At 41.6% G+C, this 23,037-nt stretch overlaps 1 protein-coding gene across 4 annotated transcripts in view; it reads left to right on the top strand.

Annotated features, from left to right (window-relative positions):
• LOC112234837 (DNA topoisomerase 2-beta-like) overlaps positions 1–23,037 on the top strand; it is a 45,044-nt gene that overhangs the window by 2,046 nt on the left and 19,961 nt on the right. For 2 of the 4 annotated variants that reach the window (XM_042310042.1, XM_042310041.1), the window contains exons 2-11: positions 10,792–11,025; positions 11,794–11,884; positions 13,644–13,707; positions 17,240–17,385; positions 17,654–17,751; positions 18,456–18,668; positions 18,909–19,082; positions 19,322–19,423; positions 19,570–19,707; positions 19,958–20,096. In XM_042310042.1, coding sequence (XP_042165976.1) covers positions 10,792–11,025; positions 11,794–11,884; positions 13,644–13,707; positions 17,240–17,385; positions 17,654–17,751; positions 18,456–18,668; positions 18,909–19,082; positions 19,322–19,423; positions 19,570–19,707; positions 19,958–20,096 — 1,399 coding nt within the window. Of the gene's footprint in view, positions 1–10,791; positions 11,026–11,793; positions 11,885–13,643; positions 13,708–17,239; positions 17,386–17,653; positions 17,752–17,852; positions 17,872–18,455; positions 18,669–18,908; positions 19,083–19,321; positions 19,424–19,569; positions 19,708–19,957; positions 20,097–23,037 lie in introns of those variants that run through there. The other 2 variants (XM_042310043.1, XM_042310044.1) reach the window with 2 other exon arrangements.

The following is a 23,037-nucleotide window of genomic DNA, read 5'->3' as shown; positions in this document are numbered from 1 at the left end:
AATACTTCCAAATTTGACTTTGAACTCCCAAAATTGAGCACAATTTAACAGTGACCAATAATCACTTGTTTTTCACGCCGTCACTTCGCAATAGAAACCTTCTCCATTTAAAAAATATTAATTATTATTTATGCTTATGAATTTACCATGTTAAATATGATTGTACATCTTCATTTATTACAAGTTAGCTCAGAGAATTAAGTGTTTTGAGAGAGAGGCGTTATTGGGCAACTTTTTTCTCTTCACAAACGAACCGCCTCTGAGGACCGGGCAAAAGTAAGCATAATTGGTGGCGGGGGGATCCAATCATAAAATGAAGAATAGAGTAGTACTGTGTAGTTTAAAGCCACAGAAGGCCAGTAGCTAAGGTGGGAAAATAATTTCCAATTCATCAAGATCATCATGGTACACTACCGGTCAAAAGTTTAAGGTTTCTTTATTTGTATGATTTTACTACATTGTAGAATAATAGTGAAGACATCAAAACTATGAAAAAACACATGGAATCATGTAGTAATCAAAAAAGTGTTAAACAAATCAAAATATATTTGAGATTCTTCAAATGATCACCCTTTGCCTTGATGACAGCTTTGCACACTCTTGGCATTCTCTCAACCAGCTTAAACTGGAATGCCTTTCCAGCAGTCTTGAAGGGGTTTCCACATATGCTGAGCACTTGTTGGCTGCTTTTCTTTCGCTCTGCACTCTGACTCATCCAAAACCATCTTAATTTGGTTGAGGTTAGGGGATTGTGGAGTCCAGGTCATCTGATGCAGCACTCCATCACTCTCTTTGTCAAATAGCCCTGACACAGCCTGGAGGTGTGATGGGTCATTGTCCTGTTGAAAAACAAATGATAGTCCCACTAAGCCCAAACCAGATGGGATGGCGTATTGCTGCAGAATGCTGTGGTAGCATGCTGGTTAAGTGTGCCTTGAGTTCTAAATAAATCACAGTCTCACCAGCAATGCACCCCCACATCATAACACCTCCTCCTCCATGCTTCATAATAACTACAACCTATTTTTGGACACCAATTACATTGCATTCCACGGGGAAACTGCGTTGCAGGTTGACCAACTGTTATGCGAGTGCAGCAAGGAGACAAGGTTGCTAGCTAGCATTAAACTTATCTTATAAAAAACAATCAATCTTCACAATCACTAGTTAACCACACATGGTTGATGATATTACTAGGTTAACTAGCTTGTCCTGCTTTGCATATAATCAATGCGGTGCCTGTTAATTTATCATTGAATCACAGCCTACTTTGCCAAATGGGAGATGATTTAACAAAAGCGCATTTGCGAAAAAAGCACAATCGTTGCGCGAATGTACCTAACCATAAACATCAATGCCTTTCTTAAAATCTGCATATTTAGTTACAAGAAATTCATGTTTGCAAGGCAATATTAACTAGGGAAATTGTGTCACTCTTGCGTTCATTGCATGCAGAGTCAGGGTATATGCAACAGTTTGGGCTGCCTGGCTCGTTGTGAACTAAGTTGCCAGAGTATTACATAATTATGATTGAAGGTTGTGCAATGTAACAGCAATATTTAGACTTATGGATGCCGCCTGTTTGATGAAATACGTAACGGTTCCGTATTTCACTCAAAGAATAAACGTTTCGTTTTCTAAATGATAGTTTCCGGATTTGACCATATTAATGACCAACGGCTTGTATTTCTGTGTTAATTATATTATAATTAAGTATGATTTGATAGAGCAGTCTGACTGAGTGGTGGTAGGCTCGTAAGCATTCATTCCAACTTCACTGCGTTTGCCAGCAGCTCTTAGCAATGCTTGCTTCACAGCGCTGTTTATGACTTCAAGCCTATCAACTCCTGAGATTAGGCTGGCAATACTAAAGTGCCTATTAGAACATCCAATAATCAAAGGTATATGAAATACAAATGGTATAGAGAGAAATAGTCAACGCATCATAATTCCTATAATAACTACAACCTAAAACTTCTTAACTGGGAGTATTGAAGAACTGGGAATATTGAACCACCAACTTTCATATGTTCTCATGTTCTGAGCAAGGAACTTAAACGTTAGCTTTTTTACATGGCACATATTGCACTTTTACTTTCTTCTCAAACTGTTTTTGCATTATTTAAACCAAATTGAGCATGTTTCATTATTTTAGAATAAATACATTTTATTTATGTATTATATTAAAGTTAAAATAAGTGTTAATTGTTAATTCAGTATGTTTGTAATGCCATTATTACATATATATACACTGCTCAAAAAAATAAAGGGAACACTAAAATAACACATCCTAGATCTGAATGAATGTAATATTCTTATTAAATACTTTTTTCTTTACATGGTTGAATGTGCTGACAACAATCACACAAATTATCAATGGAAATTAAATTTATCAACCCATGGAGGTCTGGATTTGGAGTCACACTCAAAATTAAAGTGGAAAACCACACTACAGGCTGATCCAACTTTGATGTAATGTCCTTAAAACAAGTCAAAATGAGGCTCAGTAGTGTGTGTGTGGCCTCCACATGCCTGTATGACCTCCCTACAATGCCTGGGCATGCTCCTGATGAGGTGGTGGATGGTCTCCTGAGGGATCTCCTCCCAGACCTGGACTAAAGCATCCGTCAACTCCTGGACAGTCTGTGGTGCAACGTGGCGTTGGTGGATGGAGCGAGACATGATGTCCCAGATGTGCTCAATTGGATTCAGGTCGGGGGAACGGGCGGGCCAGTCCATAGCATCAATGCCTTCCTCTTGCAGGAACTGCTGACACACTCCAGCCACATGAGGTCTAGCATTGTCTTGCATTCGGAGGAACCCAGGGCCAACCGCACCAGCATATGGTCTCACAAGGGGTCTGAGGATCTCATCTCGCTACCTCTGGCGAGCACATGGAGGGCTGTGCGGCCCCCCAAAAGAAATGCCACCCCAAACCATGACTGACCCACCGCCAACCCGGTCATGCTGGAGGATGTTGCAGGCAGCAGAACGTTCTCCACGGCGTCCCCAGACTCTGTCACGTCTGTCACCTGTGCTCAGTGTGAACCTGCTTTCATCCGTGAAGAGCACAGGGCGCCAGTGGCGAATTTGCAAATCTTGTTTTTCTCTGGCAAATGCCAAACGTCCTGCACGGTGTTGGGCTGTAAGCACAACACCCACCTGTGGACGTCGGGCCCTCATACCACCCTCATGGAGTCTGTTTCTGACCGTTTGAGCAGACACATGCACATTTGTGGCCTGCTGGAGGTCATTTTGCAGGGCTCTGGCAGTTTTTTATTTAACCTTTTTTACTAGGCAAGTCAGTTAAAGAACAAATTCTTATTTTCAATGACTGCCTAGGAACAGTGAGTTAACTGCCTGTTCAGGGGCAGAACGACAGATTTGTACCTTGTCAGCTCGGGGATTTGAACTTGCAACCTTTCGGTTACTAGTCCAACGTTCTAACCACTAGGCTACGCTGCCGCAGTGTTCCTCCTGCTCCTCCTTGCACAAAGGCGGAGGTAGCGGTCCTGCTGCTGGGTTGTTCCCCTCCTATGGCCTCCTCCACGTCTCCTGATGTACTGGCTTGTCTCCTGATGTACTGGCTTGTCTCCTGGTAGCGCCTCCATGCTCTGGACACTAAGCTGACAGACACAGCAAACCTTCTTGCCACAGCTCGCATTGATGTGCCTATTATTTCCTGGATGAGCTGCACTACCTGAGCCATTTGTGTGGGTTGTAGACTCCATCTCATGCTACCACTAGAGTGAAAGCACCGGCAGCATTCAAAAGTGACCAAAACATCAGCCAGGAAGCATAGGAACGGAGAAGTGGTCTGTGGTCTCCCCCTGCAGAACCACTCCTTTATTGGGGATGTCTTGCTAATTGCCTATAATTTCCACCTGTTGTCTATTCCATTTGCACAACAGCATGTGAAATTTATTGTCAATCAGTGTTGCTTCCTAAGTGGACAGTTTGATTTCACAGAAGTGTGATTGACTTGGAGTTGCATTGTGTTGTTTAAGTGTTCCCCTTATTTTTTTGAGCTGTGTGTGTGTGTGTGTGTGTGTGTGTGTGTGTGTGTGTATATATATATATATCAGCTGATTTAATCAGTATTGGCTTTTTTGGTCCTCCAATAATCGGTGTAAAAATCATAATCGGTCGACCGCTGGTTGAGATGTTTCTGTTACTTGAACTCTGAAGCATTTATTTGGGCTGTAATTTCTGAGGCTGGTAACTCTAATGAACTTATCCTCTGCAGCAGAGGTAACTCTGGGTCTTCCATTCCTGTGGCGGTCCTCATGAGAGCCAGTTTCATCAAAGCGATTGTCTTTTTTGTTCTTTTTTTTTGCAACTGCACTTGAAGAAACGTTCAAAGTTCTTGAAATGTTCCGCATTGACTGACCTTCATGTCTTAAAGTAATGATGGACTGTCGTTTCTCTTTGCTTATTTGAGCTGTTCTTGCCATAATACGGACTTGGTTTTTAACCGATTAGGACTATCTTCTGTATACCCCCCCTACCTTGTCACAACACAACTCATTAGCTAAAACGCATTAAGAAGGAAGGAAATTTGCAAAAATTAGCTTTTTAAGAAGGCACACCTGTTAATTTAAATGCATTCCAGGTGACTACCTCATGAAACTGGTTGAGAGAATGCCAAGAGTGTGCAAAGCTTTCAAAGGCACAGGGTGGCTATTTGATGAATCTCAAATATAAAACATATTTTGATTTGCTTAATAACACTTATGGTTACTACATGATTCCAAATGTGTTTTTTCATAGTTTTGATGTCTTCACTATTATTCTACAATGTAGAAAATGAAGAAAAACCCTTGAATGAGTAGGTGCTCTCAAACTTTTGACCGGTAATGTATATATATATTTTTTTGGGGGGGAGGGTCAAAATTGACCCGTTTCTGATATTGCGGGGGTCGTGTTAATAATGGGACTTATACAGAGCTTTTCAAGGATCCAAAGTCACTCTACAATTCTAGAAATTAAAAGTGAAGAACTAAAAGACAAGAGTCAAAACAAAACCTAAGACTAAACAAAAACATGAATTAAGAGAGGGGTTGTTGGTTCAAAGAAGGGAAAGAGTGTGATGTATGGGGAGAGTAGAGTTGGGATTTTGGATACGAACCCGGTTTATGGTAAGGGGTTGGATTGGAGATAGGATACGAACCTGGTCAAGGTTTTGGGTTAGGTGCTGCTCTGTATGGGGAAGTGAGTAGTGTCTTTGTAGTGTATTTCTTTGCGGGGGTGAGAGGTGCTTAATAAGGGTAGGCAAGGTAATGAAGGGCTTGGTATGTCAGGAGGAGGATCTTGTAGTGAAGATGATCAACCCCGCAAGTTACGCACCTGGCTAAGACTCTAATATTTGTGTAAACTCTACACAGTTCTGCGTGTGTCACTGAGTAGGCTGATATGTACTTCCTGTTCACCCACAACTGTGTGGCAGCACACCATCATTAAGGTTGCTGACGACGGTGGTTTGCCTGATCAACGACGACAATGAGACAGCCTATAGGGAGGAGGTCGGAGACCTGGCAGTGGTGCCAGGACAACAACCTCCCTCAACGTCAGCAAGAAGAAGGAGCTGATCGTGAACTACAGAAAACGGAGGGCCAAGCATTCCCATCGACAGGGCTGTAATGGAGATGGTTGAGAGTTCCATCTAGTTCCTCTGTGCCCACATCACTAAGGACCTTTCATGGGTCAAACACACCAACAAATCACATTTTATTTGTCACCAACACATGTTTAGCAGATGTTATTGCGAGTGTAGCGAAATGCTTCTACCCCAATCTAACAATTTCACAACATATACCAAATACACACAAATCTAAGTAAAGGTATGTAAATAAAAAAAAATATATATATATATATATAAATACACTGCTCAAAAAAATAAAGGGAACACTTAAACAACACAATGTAACTCCATGTCAATCACACTTCTGTGACATCAAACTGTCCACTTAGGAAGCAACACTGATTGACAAGGAGACAGGCCAGTACATCAGGAGACGTGGAGGAGGCCGTAGGATGGCAACAACCCAGCAGCAGGACCGCTACCTCCGCCTTTGTCCAACACCGTGCAGGACGTTTGGCATTTGCCAGAGAACACCAAGATTGGCAAATTCGCCACTGGTGCCCTGTGCTCTTCACAGGTGAAAGCAGGTTCACACTGAGCACACGTGACAGAGTCTGTAGACGCCGTGGAGAACATTCTGCTGCCTGCAACATCCTCCAGCATGACCGGTTTGGCGGTGGGTCAGTCATGGTGTGGGGTGACATTTCTTTGGGGAGCCGCACAGCCCTCCATGTGCTCTCCATGTGCTCTCCATGTGCTCTGGGACATCATGTCTTGCTCCATCCACCAATGCCACGTTGCACCACAGACTGTCCAGGAGTTGGCGGATGCTTTAGTCCAGGTCTGGGAGGAGATCCCTCAGGAGACCATCCGCCACCTCATCAGGAGCATGCCCAGGCGTTGTAGGGAGGTCATACAGGCACGTGGAGGCCACACACACTACTGAGCCTCATTTTGACTTGTTTTAAGGACATTACATCAAAGTTGGATCAGCCTGTAGTGTGGTTTTAATCTTTAATTTTGAGTGTGACTCCGAATCCAGACCTCTATGGGTTGATAAATCTGATTTCCATTGATAATTTGTGTGATTTTGTTGTCCGCACATTCAACTATGTAAAGAACAAAGTATTTAATAAGAATATTTCATTCAGATCTAGGATGTGTTATTTTAGTGTTCCCTTTATTTTTTTGAGCAGTGTATATGGATGAGCAATGTCAGAGCGGCATAGAATAAGATACAGTAAAATAGTATAGAAAACAGTGTAGACATTTTGACATGAGTAATGCAAGATATGTAAACATTATTAAAGTGACTAGTGTTCCATTTATTAAAGTGGCCAGTGATTTCAAGTCTATGTATATAGGCAGCAGCCTCTATGTGCTAGTGATGGCTATTTAACAGTCTGATGGCCTTGAGAAAGAAGCTGTTTTTCAGTCTCTCGGTCCCAGCGTTGATGCTCCTATATTGACCTCGCCTTCTGGATGATAGCGGAGTGAACAGGCAGTGGCTCGGGTGGTTGTTGTCCTTGATGTTCTTTTTGGCCTTCCTGTGACATTGGGTGCTGTAGGTGTCCTGGAGGGCAGGTAGCCCCCTCAGGATGCTGAAAAGATTTGGCATGGGCCCTCAGATCCTCAAAGTTCTACAGCTGCACCACTGAGTGCATCTTGACCGGCTGCATCACCGCTTGGTATGGATACTGTTTGGCATCCAACTGCAAGGCGCTACAGAGGGTACTGCGGTGTCAGAGGAAGGCCCTAAAAATAAGACTCCAGGCACCCAAGTCACAGTCTGTTCTCTCTTCTGCCGCACGGCAAGCAGCACCGGAGCTGAAAAGGTACCCGATCAGCTTCTACCCCAAAGTCCTAAGACTGCTGAACAGTTAATCAAATGGCTACCGGGACTTTCTGCATTTCACCCCTACCTACATGTAGATAGTACTTTAATCAATCACCTAACCAAACCTACACGTACATATTACCTCAATCAATCACCCCAATTATTTCGTACCCCCAAAATAATTGTTTATTGCCTTTTGTATAAACAGTGCCTTGCAAAAGTATTCATCCCCCTTGGCATTTTTCCTATTTTGTTGCATTACAACCTGTAATTGAAATATATTTTTATTTGGATTTCATGTAATGGGCATACACAAAATAGTCCATATTGGTGAAGTGAAGTGAAATGAAAAAAAGAACTTGTTTAAAAAAAATAAACGGTGTTGCGTGCATATGTATTCACCCCCTTTGCTATGAAGCCCCTGAATAAGATCTGGTGCAACCAATTACCTTCAGAAGTCACATAATTAGTTAAGATTGCACACAGGTGGACTTTAAGTGTCACATGATCTCAGTATACATACACCTGTTCTGAAAATCCCCAGAGTCTGCAACACCACTCAGCAAGGGGCACCACCAAGCAACCGGCACCATGAACACCAAGGAGCTCTCCAAACAGGTCAGGGACAAAGTTGTGGAGAAGTACAAATCAGGGTTGAGTTATAAAAAGAAATATCAGAAACTTTGAACATCCCACGGAGCACCGTGAAATCCATTATTAAAAAATGGAAAGAATATGGCACCACAACAAACCTGCCATGAGAGGGCCACCCACGAAAACTCACAGACCTGGCAAAGAGGGCATTAATCAGAGAGGCAACAAAGAGACCAAAGATAACCCTGAATGAGCTGCAAAGCTCCACAGTGGAGATTGGAGTATATGTCCATAGAACCACTTTAAGCTGTACACTCCACAGAGCTGGGCTTTACAGAAGAGTGGCCAGAATTAAGCCATTGCTCAATGAAAAAAATAAGCAAACACGTTTTTTGTTCGCCAAAAGGCATGTGGGAGACTCCTCAAACATATGGAAGAAGGTACTCTGGTCAGATGAGATTAAAATTGAGCTTTTTGGCCATCAAAGAAAACACTATGTCTGGCACAAACCCAACACCTCATCACCCTGAGAACACCATCCCCACTGTGAAGCATGGTGGTGGCAGCATCATGCTGTGGGGATGTTTTTCATCGGCAGGGACTGGGAAACTGTTAAGAATTGAAGGAATGATGGATGGCGCTAACCGCCATCCATCAAGAAATTCTTGAAGGAAACCTGTTTCTGTCTTCCAGAGATTTGGGACTGGGACGGAGGTTCACCTTCCAGCAGGACAATGACCCGAAGCATACTGCTAAAGCAACACTTGAGTGGTTTAAGGGGAAACATTTAAATGTCTTGGAATGGCCTAGTCAAAGCCCAGACCTCGATCTAGTTGAGAATCTGTGGTATGACTTAAAGATTGCTGTACACCAGCAGATCCCATCCAACTTGAAGTATCTGGAGCAGTTTTGCCTTGAATAATGGGAAAAAATGCCAGTGGCTAGATGTGCCAAGCTTATAGAGACATATCCCAAGAGACTTACAGCTGTAATTGCTGCAAAAGGTGAATAGTTAAGCACGCTCAAGTTTTCCATTTTTTTTTTGTCTTATTTCTTGTTTGTTTCACAATAAAAAATATTTTACATCTTCAAAGTGGTAGGCATGTTGTGTAAATCAAATGATACAAACCTCCAAAAAAGGTTGTAAGGCAACGAAATAGGAAAAATGCCAAGGGGGTGAATACTTTCACAAGCCACTGTTGCCACGTCATTGATATTTTATTGTAACTATTTTATTTGTATCTATTTGCAAATGTTCTTGCTTTTTATCTGCATTGTTGGGAAAGGGCTCGTAAGTAAATATTTCACGCTATAGTCCACACTTGTTTTATTCGGCGCATGTGACAAATAAAATTTGATTTTGATTTGTGCAGTTTGTATAAGTATGCCCCCCAATGCAGTTCTAAAGTCTCATTTATCCAATGAGTTTTTACTTTTGTGTCAAATTAACAAATTATTATAAGTTGTTGAATTTATAACAATATTCCAACCTTGTTTAGCATTATCTAGTGCAAATATGGCATACATCCACTTTGTATCCGTTTGAATCACTTTCAATGGGGGACTTTTATTTTGATGGCGACGTGCAAATTCCACTTGTGGCGAATCCTTATTGTGGCTAGCTTCACACAGGTCAATTTGGGTGCCACTGGCAGCAGATAGACAATGGAGCAGCTGGCTGTCTGATAGAAGATGCTATAATGAGGTCATGCAGAATTCTTTCAGTGTGTTTGAGCAACCAAGATTAGGTTCTTAGCAGACCTAATATATAATACTCTCAAGATTCATTTTTTTGTACATATCTTGTCAAAGCAAATATCCCAGAATGGTGGACTGTCCTGAACTAAATGGCTGCTTTGGCTTGATAATCTGATTGACTTGCTGTGAGAGTTTGGGTAAACCATAGACCATATGGAGTGAACTGTCTTGGGTCCCCTGTTTGTTACTAATAGGCTGATGAGAATTGTGAGGGTCTGTTGCTCAGATACCTCCCCATAGAGAAATGTAAACAGATCTCAAGGGCCACAGGTGACAGGGACTGCATTACTCAACCACTGTGTTTGTTATTGCACAGTAGATTATTTGCTCAGTTTATATGAGCCTATTGCATGCTCAACGGCTCTCGATCAATTATATACATTCATTACCACAACAATACCGTTTAGATTTCCCTATGCTTGAAACATTTACATTTTTATTTTATAAAGTTTTCTCCTCAGGCTCAGTCACTTTTTGGCCTCTCCTTGGGTGCAATCCTAAGTATTTAACAATGAGATCCACTGCCTTAACCAATGGTGTCTACTGTGGGTGTGTGCCGGGCAATTAGCCTAACCAAGGAAACCTTCCAAGTTCCAACCAACCCACTAATAAACCAACCAACCAAAGCGTAAAGGAGCATTGACGGAAACATTTGAGGCTACACTGGACTAGTGGGATTTAGACCAGGGGTGTCAAACTCATTCCATGGAGGGCTGAGTGTCTGCCGGTTTTCGTTTCAGTTAATACCTAGACAACCAGGTGTGGGGAGTTCTTACTAATTAGTGACCTTAATTCATCAATCAAGTACAAGGGAGGAGTGTGAACCTGCAGACCCTCGGCCCTCCGTGGAATGAGTTTGGATGGTCTGTCTAAATCCCGTGTCAAACAATCAAATTCAAACAAATGGCTACTGCTGTGCCTTAGTTCTGATAATCAGCTGCCAGTGCCTGCAGACACAGAGTTCAATCATTTATCTCTAGTGTAATTTTTAACAAAGTTGTGCACATGTGTCTAATACCAGACCCTCTTTGATAAGAAGAATGCTGCCAAAAAGAGGGAGGAGGAGGCGGCAGCAGCAGCGGCGGCGGCGAACGGCAGGGGCGATGGGGGCAAGCCCGAGGGAGGAGGTGGAGGAGCCAAGAGGAAGGGAGGAGAGAAGTTGTCAGTGGAGAGGGTGTACCAGAAGAAGACCCAGCTGGAGCACATCCTACTGAGGCCCGACACCTACATCGGCTCTGTGGAACCGGTCACCCAGGTGGGTTCGGTTTCTTCATGACTGTGGGACGTCTAGCTTGTGTTCAGGAGGGTGCAAAAGAAAACAACATTGTGAGAAAAAAAACGTCACTCCTGTTTTGTGCCAAATGAACTTTACTCATATTCTACACCAGTGGATCCCAAACGGAGGGGTTCGGCTTTAAACTTACTCTTGAAAGTTGTAATAGGTGAATGCACAAGGTGTCATTTTGAAATTGGGTAGTGAATCATCAGTTCCTCTTGTCATGTTAGTCATTGCAGACCTTAGAGCTATTTATAACTGGTCAGAAATGTCCAGATACACATGTCAGCTAACGTTTTTTTATTAGGTTTCTTTGCCCATAGATATTGTTGTAATTTCCTTGTCACTCAAATATCACATGAATACACACTAGACATGGCAAAGTTTATAGAATTGAAAGAACATTTTATTGAAAACTGCTAAATGTTCTTTGCACCCCATGACAAAATGTGTAGAATTGCAGGAAATAAGCTTCAAACCTGCAAAATTCTCTCTACCAATGAGGGGTGTGAACAGTTTGTGTCATGAACAGTGCTTGTGTCCTTAGAAATAAGACATTCCTCATGCTGGAAGGGGGGCCCGAGTGAAACAGTTTGGGAAGCCCTGTTCTACACAACGTTAGCCACAACAACATCCAGTTCTATAGATGGATCTAACAGAGAAATCTGGTGTTGCTCTTTGTTGTTGTTGCGTAGTCAAGTATTATGAATGGTTGATCAATAGACGTATCTATTTCAACCCTTTCAGCAAATGTGGGTTTTCGATGAAGACCTTGGAATGAATCTACGAGAAATCACCTACGTCCCTGGATTATACAAAATCTTTGATGAAATTCTTGGTAAGTCTATTTATCAGGGTATTTTAAAGCAGAACATACACAGGTAACACGGTGGTCATTATGAGCTAGCCATAGCACTCAGTTAATTGTTATTAGGCTGTTATTAATCAGTTATTATCCCTTTATATCAGGCCCAGTTATTACTGTAATGGCCTCTGATGGACTTTGCCTCAAGATCGGCAGGTAGGGGCCTCCCGAGTGGCGCAGCGTTCTAAGGCACTGTATCGCAGTGCTAGAGACGTTACTACAGACCCTGGTTCATTCCCAGGCTGTGCCACAACCAGACGTGGCCGGGAGTCCCATAGGACGGCACACAATTGGCCCAGCGTCGTCCAGGTTGGGAGTGTTTGGCCGGTAAAGCTACTCCTTGTGGTGGGCTTGGTACCTGCAGGCTGACCCCGGTCACCAGTTGAATGGTGTTTCCTCTGACACATTAGTGCGGCTGGCTTCCAGGTTAAGCTGGCAGGTGTTAAGGGGCGCGGAGAACGAATGACTCCACCTTCGCCTCTCCTGAGCCCGTGTTGCAGCGATGAGAGAAGATCGGAATTAGGAAGAAAAAGGGGGTAAAAAAAGCGGCAGGTAGCCTAATAATTAGCCAGAAGGTCGCTGGATCGAATCCCCGAGCAGACTAGGTGAGAAATCTAGTTGCTACTGTAAGTCTCTGGATAAAAGCGGCTGCTAATTGACTAAAATGTAAATGTAAGCGATCATAAAAATCTCAATTGTTTGACGTAGATTCTTTTAGTCATACTTTGCTATGCCAGTCGTCGACCAGTCTAAATTTGACATTTGATTAATTTAGCAGAGACTTTTATCCAGACAGTCAATCTATTGTTGTAGGTATGATGATATTATTTTTGTACACCAGTGACTGGAGATGAAAATCAGATTTTTAGCTCGGCTTAATATCTGGTCCAACAATACCTCTGAAACATCTATTAGATGTAACCAGTTGTGTAGAGGAGCTAGCTTGTCCTTGTGTGTTCTGTGTCCCCCTCCTCGCTCCTACTCCTCATGTAGTAATTTGTCTGGAATGAAGAGCCGTCTGAGGAAATCTTTTATTGGTTGTCAGTCGCACACTGATTAAGGCAAGCGGCAGTAGAATCCAGCACTAGTCTCGCTTATGTGTTTGGCTGACTGGCACATTAACATGGTGTACAACCAATTATTGTACCGGAAAATGTTAGGCTTATGCATTGATTTAAAAGATGAATACCCCTGTCCTGTAACAGTACGTTTATACCAGGCAGTACCTTGAGCGATCAAACTACTGGAACTCGGTCATATGCAATGGAAGGAGACACGAGAAGACATCAAGTCTTTTTGCTCCGCACACTGTGCTCATTTTATACTGGTGATAAGGTAAAGGCAGCCGCCTGTCCTCGCTGCCCAAATATTCACTAGTTCCTACCACATCTCTGTAATTACTGACTAGACACAACTCACACAGGGTCAGTCACACAATGTCACATTACAACCAAAGCAAAGGCTTTCTAATGCAAACCGTATAACACACAGGAGACTTGATTGAGGCTATTTGACTTTTCAATATGTTTTCAGTATGAGAGACTTGCTGTGTTGAAAGGATGTGGTTTTGCATTTTATAGGCCAGGCAACATAGGCTATTGATTCTCAAGTGTGTCTAAAGCTCTTGATGAAAGTGCCAGTACCAAGTATCTTTTCGATAGTTTCTATCAACACAATTGAATCCCTGCAGCCTACGACTTCTCATTTCAACATGTTTTTCTCTACTCCACAGTCAACGCGGCCGACAACAAACAGCGGGATAAGAGCATGTCGACCATAAAGATCTCCATTGATCCGTAAGTACACATGACCAGTAAGCAGTTGTCAATCATTAGTCAAGTCCAAGAACCGTACTGTGCACGTGGCTTAGGCAGGCACAGCAGCTTCTATCTGATGCAGGTGTCATGAATCCGACATTATCATAAGTTCTGTTTAATAGTCCTGTTTTGTGTCGGCAAAGCCCTCAGCTTGTGCATAGGAGTCAAATCAGTTGAGCATAGCAGCGCCACCTCAAAAAGAAATGCGCAGTGCATGCTGCCTAGGTGGGTGCAGCCGCTTCTTTTCATCGGAAAACAATGGCTCGCCCATTGCCATTTTTGCTGTTAGAATGTGAAAGCCCTTTCAAGCATCACTTTGAGGTAGTTGAGTGAGTGGCTGTTTAGAAGATTGAAACAAAATGAATAAATGTAACATGGTGCTTTCACTCTTTAATGCCATCAGATTGTCATGCTGCCTGGGTCTCTCTAGACTTCTTGCCGTTAAATGATTGATCTTTTAGCGGCGTTAGGTGGAAATGGTTCTGGTTGACCAATAAAACCCAATAGTTAAACTCACTAAGTAGCCTTATAAACATACGTTGCCTTCAGAAAGTATTCATACCCCATGACATATTCCACTTTTTGTTTTACTTTACAGCGTGAATTCAAAGTAGATTTAATGCATGTTGTTTTTCTCACCCATCTACACACAATACCCAATAATGACAAAGGGAAAAAATGTTTTTTTTTGTGTGTAAATTTATTAAAAATAGAATACAGAAATATCTTATTTACAGTATTCACACTCCTGAGTCTTTACAGCTGTGAGTGTTTATTTTACTCCTAAACTAATTTAGGCTTGCTGTAATAAAGGGGTTGAATACTTAATAGCTCAATACATTTCAGCTTTTCATTTTTCATTAATTTGTAAGATTTCAAAAAACATTATTCCACTTTGACATAATGGGGTATTGTGTGTAGGCCAGTAACAAAAACATCTACATTTAATCCATTTTAAATTCAGGCTGAAATGCAACAATATTGGAAAAAGTCAAGTTGTGTGATTACTTTCTGAAGGCACTGTATCAAAGCATGAGGATTTTTCTGTGGGAGGATGTCTTTGACAATGCAGAGCATCCAATTTGTTGAAGTGATCGGACCACTGTGATGCCTGTGTGGTATGTTTGTGTTAAAGTCTGCATTGTGCATGGATCAGCTGAGTATTTAGCTGTAGGTTGATCCGTGGCACAGTTCTTGGTGGCCTTGGTAGTTAGCTAGCAGCAAGGGGTTTTAGGGGATGGGCTTAGGGAGAACAGAGTGAAGACATGGAGGAGAGAAGCTCCAGAGGAGAAAGAGATGAGGGGAGCGGTGGAGAGGAGAGGTAAGAGAGAAGAGGAGATGGAAGGAGGGTGTGAGGGAGATAACAGGACCATGGAGAGACAGGGAGGTATTGAAGAGGCTGATAGATCTCTGGATAGAGAGAGAGACAGGGAGGTACTGTAGAGGCTGATAGATCTCTGGATAGAGAGAGAGACAGGGAGGTACTGTAGAGGCTGATAGATCTCTGGATAGAGAGAGAGACAGGGAGGTACTGTAGAGGCTGATAGATCTCTGGGTAGGTCTTAATGAACAGTCGGTTCTGGAATTCGGGGAGCTCATTTAACATGCTGTTCACCTACGGCACGGCAACCACAGCAATCTGCCTAACGCTCGTATTCCTCTGGGGTTTCTGTCTTCACACACAGGGAGAGAAAGAGCAGACCACTTAGCACCAGTATCCTTAAGCGGAGCTCCCGGTCTTCTCCCTGTGAGGCCTGTCTGCACGTCTCTCTCCCTATAAGGCCATGTCATATCTCTCCTCTTATGCACTCGATTATCAAGTCGCTAATGGCCTGGTACTCAGGGCTCGATTGTCCCTCTAACCACTCAATGCAAATACTATCGAAAATCACATCAAGCACATCATCAAAACAGTATGTGCGTTTAAAACTCACCTCACTGTGATCAATTTGAAGAAAGGAGTTCAATAATGGGTTGAAACTGAGTGGATACCTGCTCATTGTGGATGTTGTTTCAAAACCTAAAGGTGTCCACATGCTTCCCAGCTGAAACAGTTCAGAAGAGTTTGTGCATATATGATGACAATGTTTTGTGATGTTTTTGTTCGTGTCGGACAGCGTGAGGTTTGTCAGTTGTTCGGGCACACAACATTTTTTCTTGCGGCAAATCACTGAGGCCGTCATTGTAAATAAGAATTAGTTCTTAACTGACTTGCCAAGTTAAATAAAGGTAAAATAAAAAGTCTACGCCTCTTCGTCGGTGATAGGTCAACAGTAAGGATTCTTCAGGAAAGTCTTTCTTGTCCTTCAATGAGAGAAGACTTGTTTTCATGCACATTGTTTGGTGCAGTATTTCCAAATAAAATCTCTTAGTTCGATGTAAAATTGCGCAACTAAGATCTCCTTGACAAAAACGTCAAAATTAATGACATTTACTGAGTTAACTTAGATGAATTCTGACTAGTTTGAGGAAGTGTATACTGGTTACGGCGTCTCAAAATGGACAAACAGTACTATTTCCGCTTATTTCTCTTTTTTCAAGCGAATGTCTTTTTAAGGGAGTATACGAGCACACTCGTTCGCCTTGCCTACTTCAGCTAGCCGCCAGCCGAACTAAAGCACGCTGACACCTTTACACAACGAAATGAACAGCACTTTATAAGGTGACGATTAATTCAAAACCGCCATATGCATATTAGAGCGTATGCATACGCATAGAACTATATGAGCCCAAGCCCAGAAAAATATATATAAAAAAATGCTAAAATGAATTATTTTGCCGTTATACGATACATAGCCTACTGCATATAATGCACGACTGACACATTACCTTTAGCTACGGAATATCTCACCACCACCATCTCGTCCCCTCTCCTTCATTCCTTTCTCGAGTGTGCAGAGAGGGATTGTCTTTTTTTATTTTTTGAATTTTACCCTATTTTGTCCCCAATTTCGTGGCATCCAATTGTTTTTAAACAGCACCAACCGCCAATAAAGGGAACATATAAGCATATCTTGTCTGCTAACTGAACAAGTCTACAGTCTATGGCATGGCACATAGCCAGGTAACATACAGTAGACCAACTCATATTCTGTTCTTCTGAAATACATTTTCTTCATATCATAATGTTACTTTAGACCTGAATAAAATAAATAATGGATGTATTGTGATGGTGTATATTAAATTGATTTATTAGACTTTTTAAAATGTAGATGTTCCAAAAGCACACATCAGTGGCTTGTATGCATGGAGGCCTGGAGATGCTCAACATGTTGTTAATTAACGATCCGTTACCGTGAGAACGGATGTATTTTGCATGACAGTAACCGGCTGACAAAATATCATGACCGCCAGAGCACTAATCTAAAGGTTAGTACATCTAAATGGAAATACATAATGATTATTCAAGTTGGGTCATGATGTTTCTGTCTGTCCTGTGAATTTCTTTGGCATGCATTGTTTATCCCGCCTAGTTTATTCCTACATTCATCATCCTCCTCTCTTCCTTCAGGGAGTCCAACACCATCACCATCTGGAACAATGGTAAAGGCATCCCTGTGGTGGAACACAAAGATGAGAAGATGTACGTTCCCGCTCTCATCTTCGGACACCTCCTCACCTCCAGTAACTACGACGACGAGCAGAAGAAAGTCACAGGTGACAAAATCACTCTGAAAACGAGAATCTAATTAAATAATTATTGTCCATTTGTGTAACACCATTTCATATGGTTTCGATAAAGCTTCAGACAGAACGTCCAACCTAAGCCATTTTTACTGTCTGCTTTTATGATCTCAACTGAATAGTTTTGTGGTATCCCTTGCAGTGCTTAGTAACATGACACTGGAGTGAGTGAATGACTATAGCTCTTCAAGGACAATCTCTCCATAGATGAAAGCACGTCTCCCTTCTGTTTTCCTCCTAGGTGGAAGGAACGGGTACGGTGCTAAACTCTGCAATATCTTCAGCACAAAGTTCACAGTGGAAACTGCCTGCAAGGAGTACAAACACAGCTTCAAACAGGTACAGACAATGAGAAAGCACAGTTTGATTGACATCTGTTGTTTAGTCAACCTTGAAAATAACATTCTTCAAACAGCTGAACTCCAGTTGATGTTTTGCAGGAGTACAGTATGTAAGGGGGTGAGTATGAGTTGATTTGCACTGTCGGGGGTGGTCTCACAGGACTTTTATGTTGATATTGTAGGATTCTACATAGTTTTGGGGTATTTCGGTTATTTCTCGTAAGCTAGATGGTTGTTGTCTTTGTTCGTGTGGTTTGTTCTACAATTGTCACTTTCAATGAAATGACTCACCAAAATAGTGAGAGTTTGTTCAATCAGTTTCACAAGGCTTTTTATTAACTCGTATCTCTTTGATGGAATTTCACCATTCACCATATTTAATTGGGGCAGCAGGGTAGCCTAGTGGTTAGAGCGTTGGACTAGTAACCGAAAGGTTGCAAGTTCAAATCCCTGAGCTGACAAGGTACAAATCTGTCGTTCTGCCCCTGAACAGGTAGTTAACCCACTGTTCCTAGGCCGTCATTGAAAATAAGAATTTGTTCTTAACTGACTTGCCTGGTTAAATAAAGGTCAAATAAATAACTGGAATTTTTTTCTTATCATGTGAAGAATGTAGTGCATTTCATGACAATCTCAGTCCCCTTCTTTCTCTCTCTTTCCCCCTCTTTTTATCTCCCCCTCTTTCTCTCTCTCTCTCCTTAGACCTGGCAGAACAACATGGGGAAGACGAGCGACCCCAAGATAAAGTTCTTTGATGGGGACGACTTCACGTGCGTGACCTTCCAGCCGGACCTGTCCAAGTTCAAGATGGAGAAGCTGGACAAGGACATCGTGGCTCTGCTCACCAAGAGGGCTTACGACATTGCTGGCTCCTGCAAGGGCGTCAAAGTCATGCTCAACGGGAAGAAACTCCCTGTAAGTCTCCCTGCCCCATGTAACCGCACATAGTAAGATGGGCTGTCCCATATACACAGACTATATGCTGTACATAAGGTGCCAAGTCTTGGAAGACCCTGGGAAGAATGTTTTGACTTGAAAAAAAAACATTTCACTACACCTGTTTCAATACAATGTCATTTGCTAATAACCTTTCCACAACCAGAGCCACTATCCAGACCCGGTTTAGGCTCCTCTCACCTGTCCTTGTCCTCCCAGGTGACAGGGTTCCGCAGCTATGTGGACCTGTACGTGAAGGACAAGCTCGATGAGGTGGGCGTGGCCCTAAAGGTGGTCAACGAGTCCGTCAACGAGCGTTGGGAGGTGTGTCTCACCATGAGTGAGAAGGGATTCCAACAGATCAGCTTTGTCAACAGTATCGCCACCACCAAGGTAACATCCCCTCAGGGAATTATGTTGTTATTTTACCAGAAATCTACCCTTTGATTTAGAAAACTATGACTTGACCAATCTAGGAATAATGGACAGAAATGAAGTGCCATTTGCACGTGTAAATATGCTGGGATGAGTGTGCATTTTAATGGTATTCACATCTTGGAGTATGACTTGAATCACTTTCTACCACATTAGACATGTTTTATGTACTACACTGCTTGTTTTGTGTCATTCAGGGTGGCAGACACATTGATTACGTGGTGGACCAGATCGTAGCCAAGCTGATAGAGGTGGTGAAGAAGAAGAACAAAGCTGGTGTCTCAGTCAAACCCTTCCAGGTTAGTTATTGCTGTCTTATTACTGTGTTATTACTGTCATGTTACTACAATAGTGTTGCTAGTGATTACATTCTTAGTACACTGGTATAGGAGCAACCTAATGTAAAGTCTGGTCAGTCTTAATGCTTTGTTTTTCTCTCCATCAGGTGAAGAACCACATCTGGGTGTTTGTGAATGCGTTGATCGAGAACCCAACGTTTGACTCCCAGACCAAGGAGAACATGACCCTCCAAACCAAGAGCTTTGGTTCTAAGTGTCCTCTGTCTGAGAAGTTCATCAGAGCGGTAAGGAGATTCTTCTTCTTAAATGACTTTTCTTTACCACGGTGAAATATCACTACCTCCTTCATGTATACATCCTATGTTGTGCATTTACTCTACATACACCGTTTCCTCACTGAGAAAGCAAAGTTATTTAGATTGAATTGATATCATATATCATATCTAAAATCTGTTCCATGTCCTCTTGTGTTCTCAGTTCACCTGGAGTATTAAACAATGATACATCATATTAAATTATTTATTTTGTCTGTAGGCGACTAACTGTGGTATTGTGGAGAGTATCCTGAACTGGGTGAAGTTCAAGGCCCAGACACAACTCAACAAGAAGTGTTCTTCAGTGAAGTACAGCAAGATTAAAGGCATTCCCAAGCTGGACGATGCCAACGATGCCGGTAAGTCAACCACAACGACTCTGCCCTGCTATGTTCCTAATCAATTATCCACCAAGAGGGCCTATTTTACCAAATGTTTATATTGACACTAGTTGAAGATATTTAATTAGGCTGGGGGAACAGAGCTAGGCGGTGGGGCCCCACCCCACTTATAAAACATTAGGGGAATTGTCGTCACACGTCATCAGGGTGAGCAGTTGAACACTATGCTGGAAAACACCCGGTTTGTTATTTTTGATTAAAACAAAACCGCTGTTAATTAAATAAGAATACCAAACTTGTTTTTGTTTGGATTCTGCGACATGTTTAGCTTTTAACAGCCAGAAAACACTGCTAACGAAACAACCGTGCTAGGTGGCTGTATTACAGACACCAGTTGTCGTTATGGAACGACGCATTGTTAAAAACTTTTGAAAAACAGTAAAGAGACAATCTGGATACTAAGGAGATCCTGAGGGAAATCGACGAGTACCAAAAATCAAATCAAATCCAAATCAAATGTATTTATATAGCCCTTCGTACATCAGCTGATATCTCAAAGTGCTGTACAGAAACCCAGGCTATAAACCCCAAACAGCAAGCAATGCAGGTGTAGAAGCACGGCTTTACGCTATGGAGGAACAACATACTCCATCATGGAAAGATCCGACTACCTCACAAAATAACCTCTAACAAGACATAAAAAATAATCTACAGAAACTGACAATTGACCTACCGTTGAAGTAGAGGCTAGTACTCTGGCTGGAATCCATGCAACACTGGAAAAGTTGTGTGAGGAGGTAGCAGGGCTGAGGGGTTTTTCCCTGAGTAATATTCTCACGATCCAAGGAGAGAACAAGGCACTCACAGCCAAGGTAAAAATCCACAATTCTAAAATGGATTGTCTACTCAGGGAAAATACTTAAACGGTGGCTTTCCACCGTGTACACAGACTTGGAGCTCGGAGACCAAGGGTCCCTGGTCGATTATCGCAAAATGTAAACACTACCAACAAAAGCAACTGATCAAAAGCAGGGGAAGGGAGCTTAAAGGGACCAAATATGATCTCAATGACCAATTTCCAAAGGAGATAAACGAACATCGCAAGAGACTGTATCCAGTACAGAGGCAACAGAGGGAGAGGGGTAAGCGTGCCTTTCTCATTGTGGACAAACTCTTTATAGATGGACAGCTATTCCGAGACAGCTCCATAACACAATGGCTGTACTAAATTCTACAGGGACATCAGGTTATGAAAAAAAGAAAGTATGGGAACTGTAAAAATATCTGAACACTATGAAGTGGATATGAACACACACAAACTCAATTACATGTTCACTTACATATACAGACACACACACACACCTGATCTCGCTGTCTTTTCTCACTCTTTCTCTCCTCTCTCTCTCTCTATTGTTGAGAACTGTTCTATAATTTAATATGTTTCTTGTTTGTCTTTGTCTACATGTTTATATATGTTTACAACAAGCAAGGGGATGATATCAGGATAGAGGCATTGGGGAATATTAACATATGGTACGGAATACATTTGTACTGTAGTGAAGCCGTCTCTATAGCAATGCAAGGTCTCTTTCATGATCATGTGAAACGTCAATTTCTATGGAAATGCTGGGATGTGCTTTTCAATGATGTTAAAGCTAATTATGATGCAACTATGACGGTGATACGATATGGATTACAATTATCATCATGAATATTAAGGCTATACGCACTACATGTTACACACAGACACTCAACCATGCAAATTGGCGGAGCTATTATTTATTTGGACAGCACACATTATAATCTTACTCTTATACAGACATTGTACACACTCACTAAATCACATCCAATATCATACACATCAACCTACTCAGATTTACTACACACATAATATCTTGTCTCAATTTTCTAACATCTGTGGCATTGGCTCACAGGAAAACAGGTAAGGGAATAAAACATATTGCTAGAACCTATTTCTTGATTTGTAAATATCAGACATTTGAAGCTCTAGTTTTGAACACAAATTAAATAAACACATATTTTGATCTGACTGTGCAAATAGTTAGGAATGATTCGCAAGGAAGGTGGATTTTTTTAAATATGAAAGTGGATGAAAAAGAGATTTGGCTCATTAATCTATATGGTCCAAATCAGGATGATCCATACTTCTTCGAAAATATTTATACCAATTTATTGAACTTACAAGCAACAAATGATCAAATCATTATGGTAGGAGACAAAAACACAGTGTTAAGTTCCTCAATGGACCGTAAAGGAAATCACTCTACAAAGTATCATCACACATTGCCCTTAACGAAATCACAAATATTATGGACACATTAGAAATAGTGGATATTTGGAGACTAAAAAACTCTGACCTAGTGAGATACACATGGAGGAGACTTAATTGTGTCTTTCTCTCTTGCATCAAAGGTTAAAGTTTTAATAGGAGACAGAATGCGATCAGATCATCATCTAATTGGCCTTCACATTACTCTTATAGATTTTCCACGTGGATGGGGATATTGGACATTTAATCAAAGTTTACTGGAGGACAACTTATTTTTAACTAAGACAAAATCATTTATAACTGAATTTTTTCAGTATATTATAGGAACAGCAAATCCACTTATTGTTTGGGATACCTTTTAAATGTACCTTCAGAGGTCATTGAATTCAATATTCATCAATAATAAAAAAGCAGTTTCTGGCTAAAGAGACAAGACTAACAAGGGAAATCCATGAACTAATAGTACAGGTAGATAGCAATAAAAACAAAACTACAGAGATACAAAATAAGTTAGAGGAAAAACAAAAAGAACTCAAGAACAATCTAATGTAATCTATTACAAAAATAAAGCAAACTGGATGGGAATATGGAGAAAAATGCACAAATTCTTCCTGAATCTCCAACACAGGAACGCTAACAAAAATAATTTGCAGAAACTCATTACTGAAG

Source organism: Oncorhynchus tshawytscha, linkage group LG31 (assembly GCF_018296145.1).
Source record: "Oncorhynchus tshawytscha isolate Ot180627B linkage group LG31, Otsh_v2.0, whole genome shotgun sequence".
NCBI lineage: Eukaryota > Metazoa > Chordata > Actinopteri > Salmoniformes > Salmonidae > Oncorhynchus > Oncorhynchus tshawytscha.
Note: the sequence above shows the minus strand (reverse complement) of the source record. Positions and strands in the feature narration are given on the sequence as shown.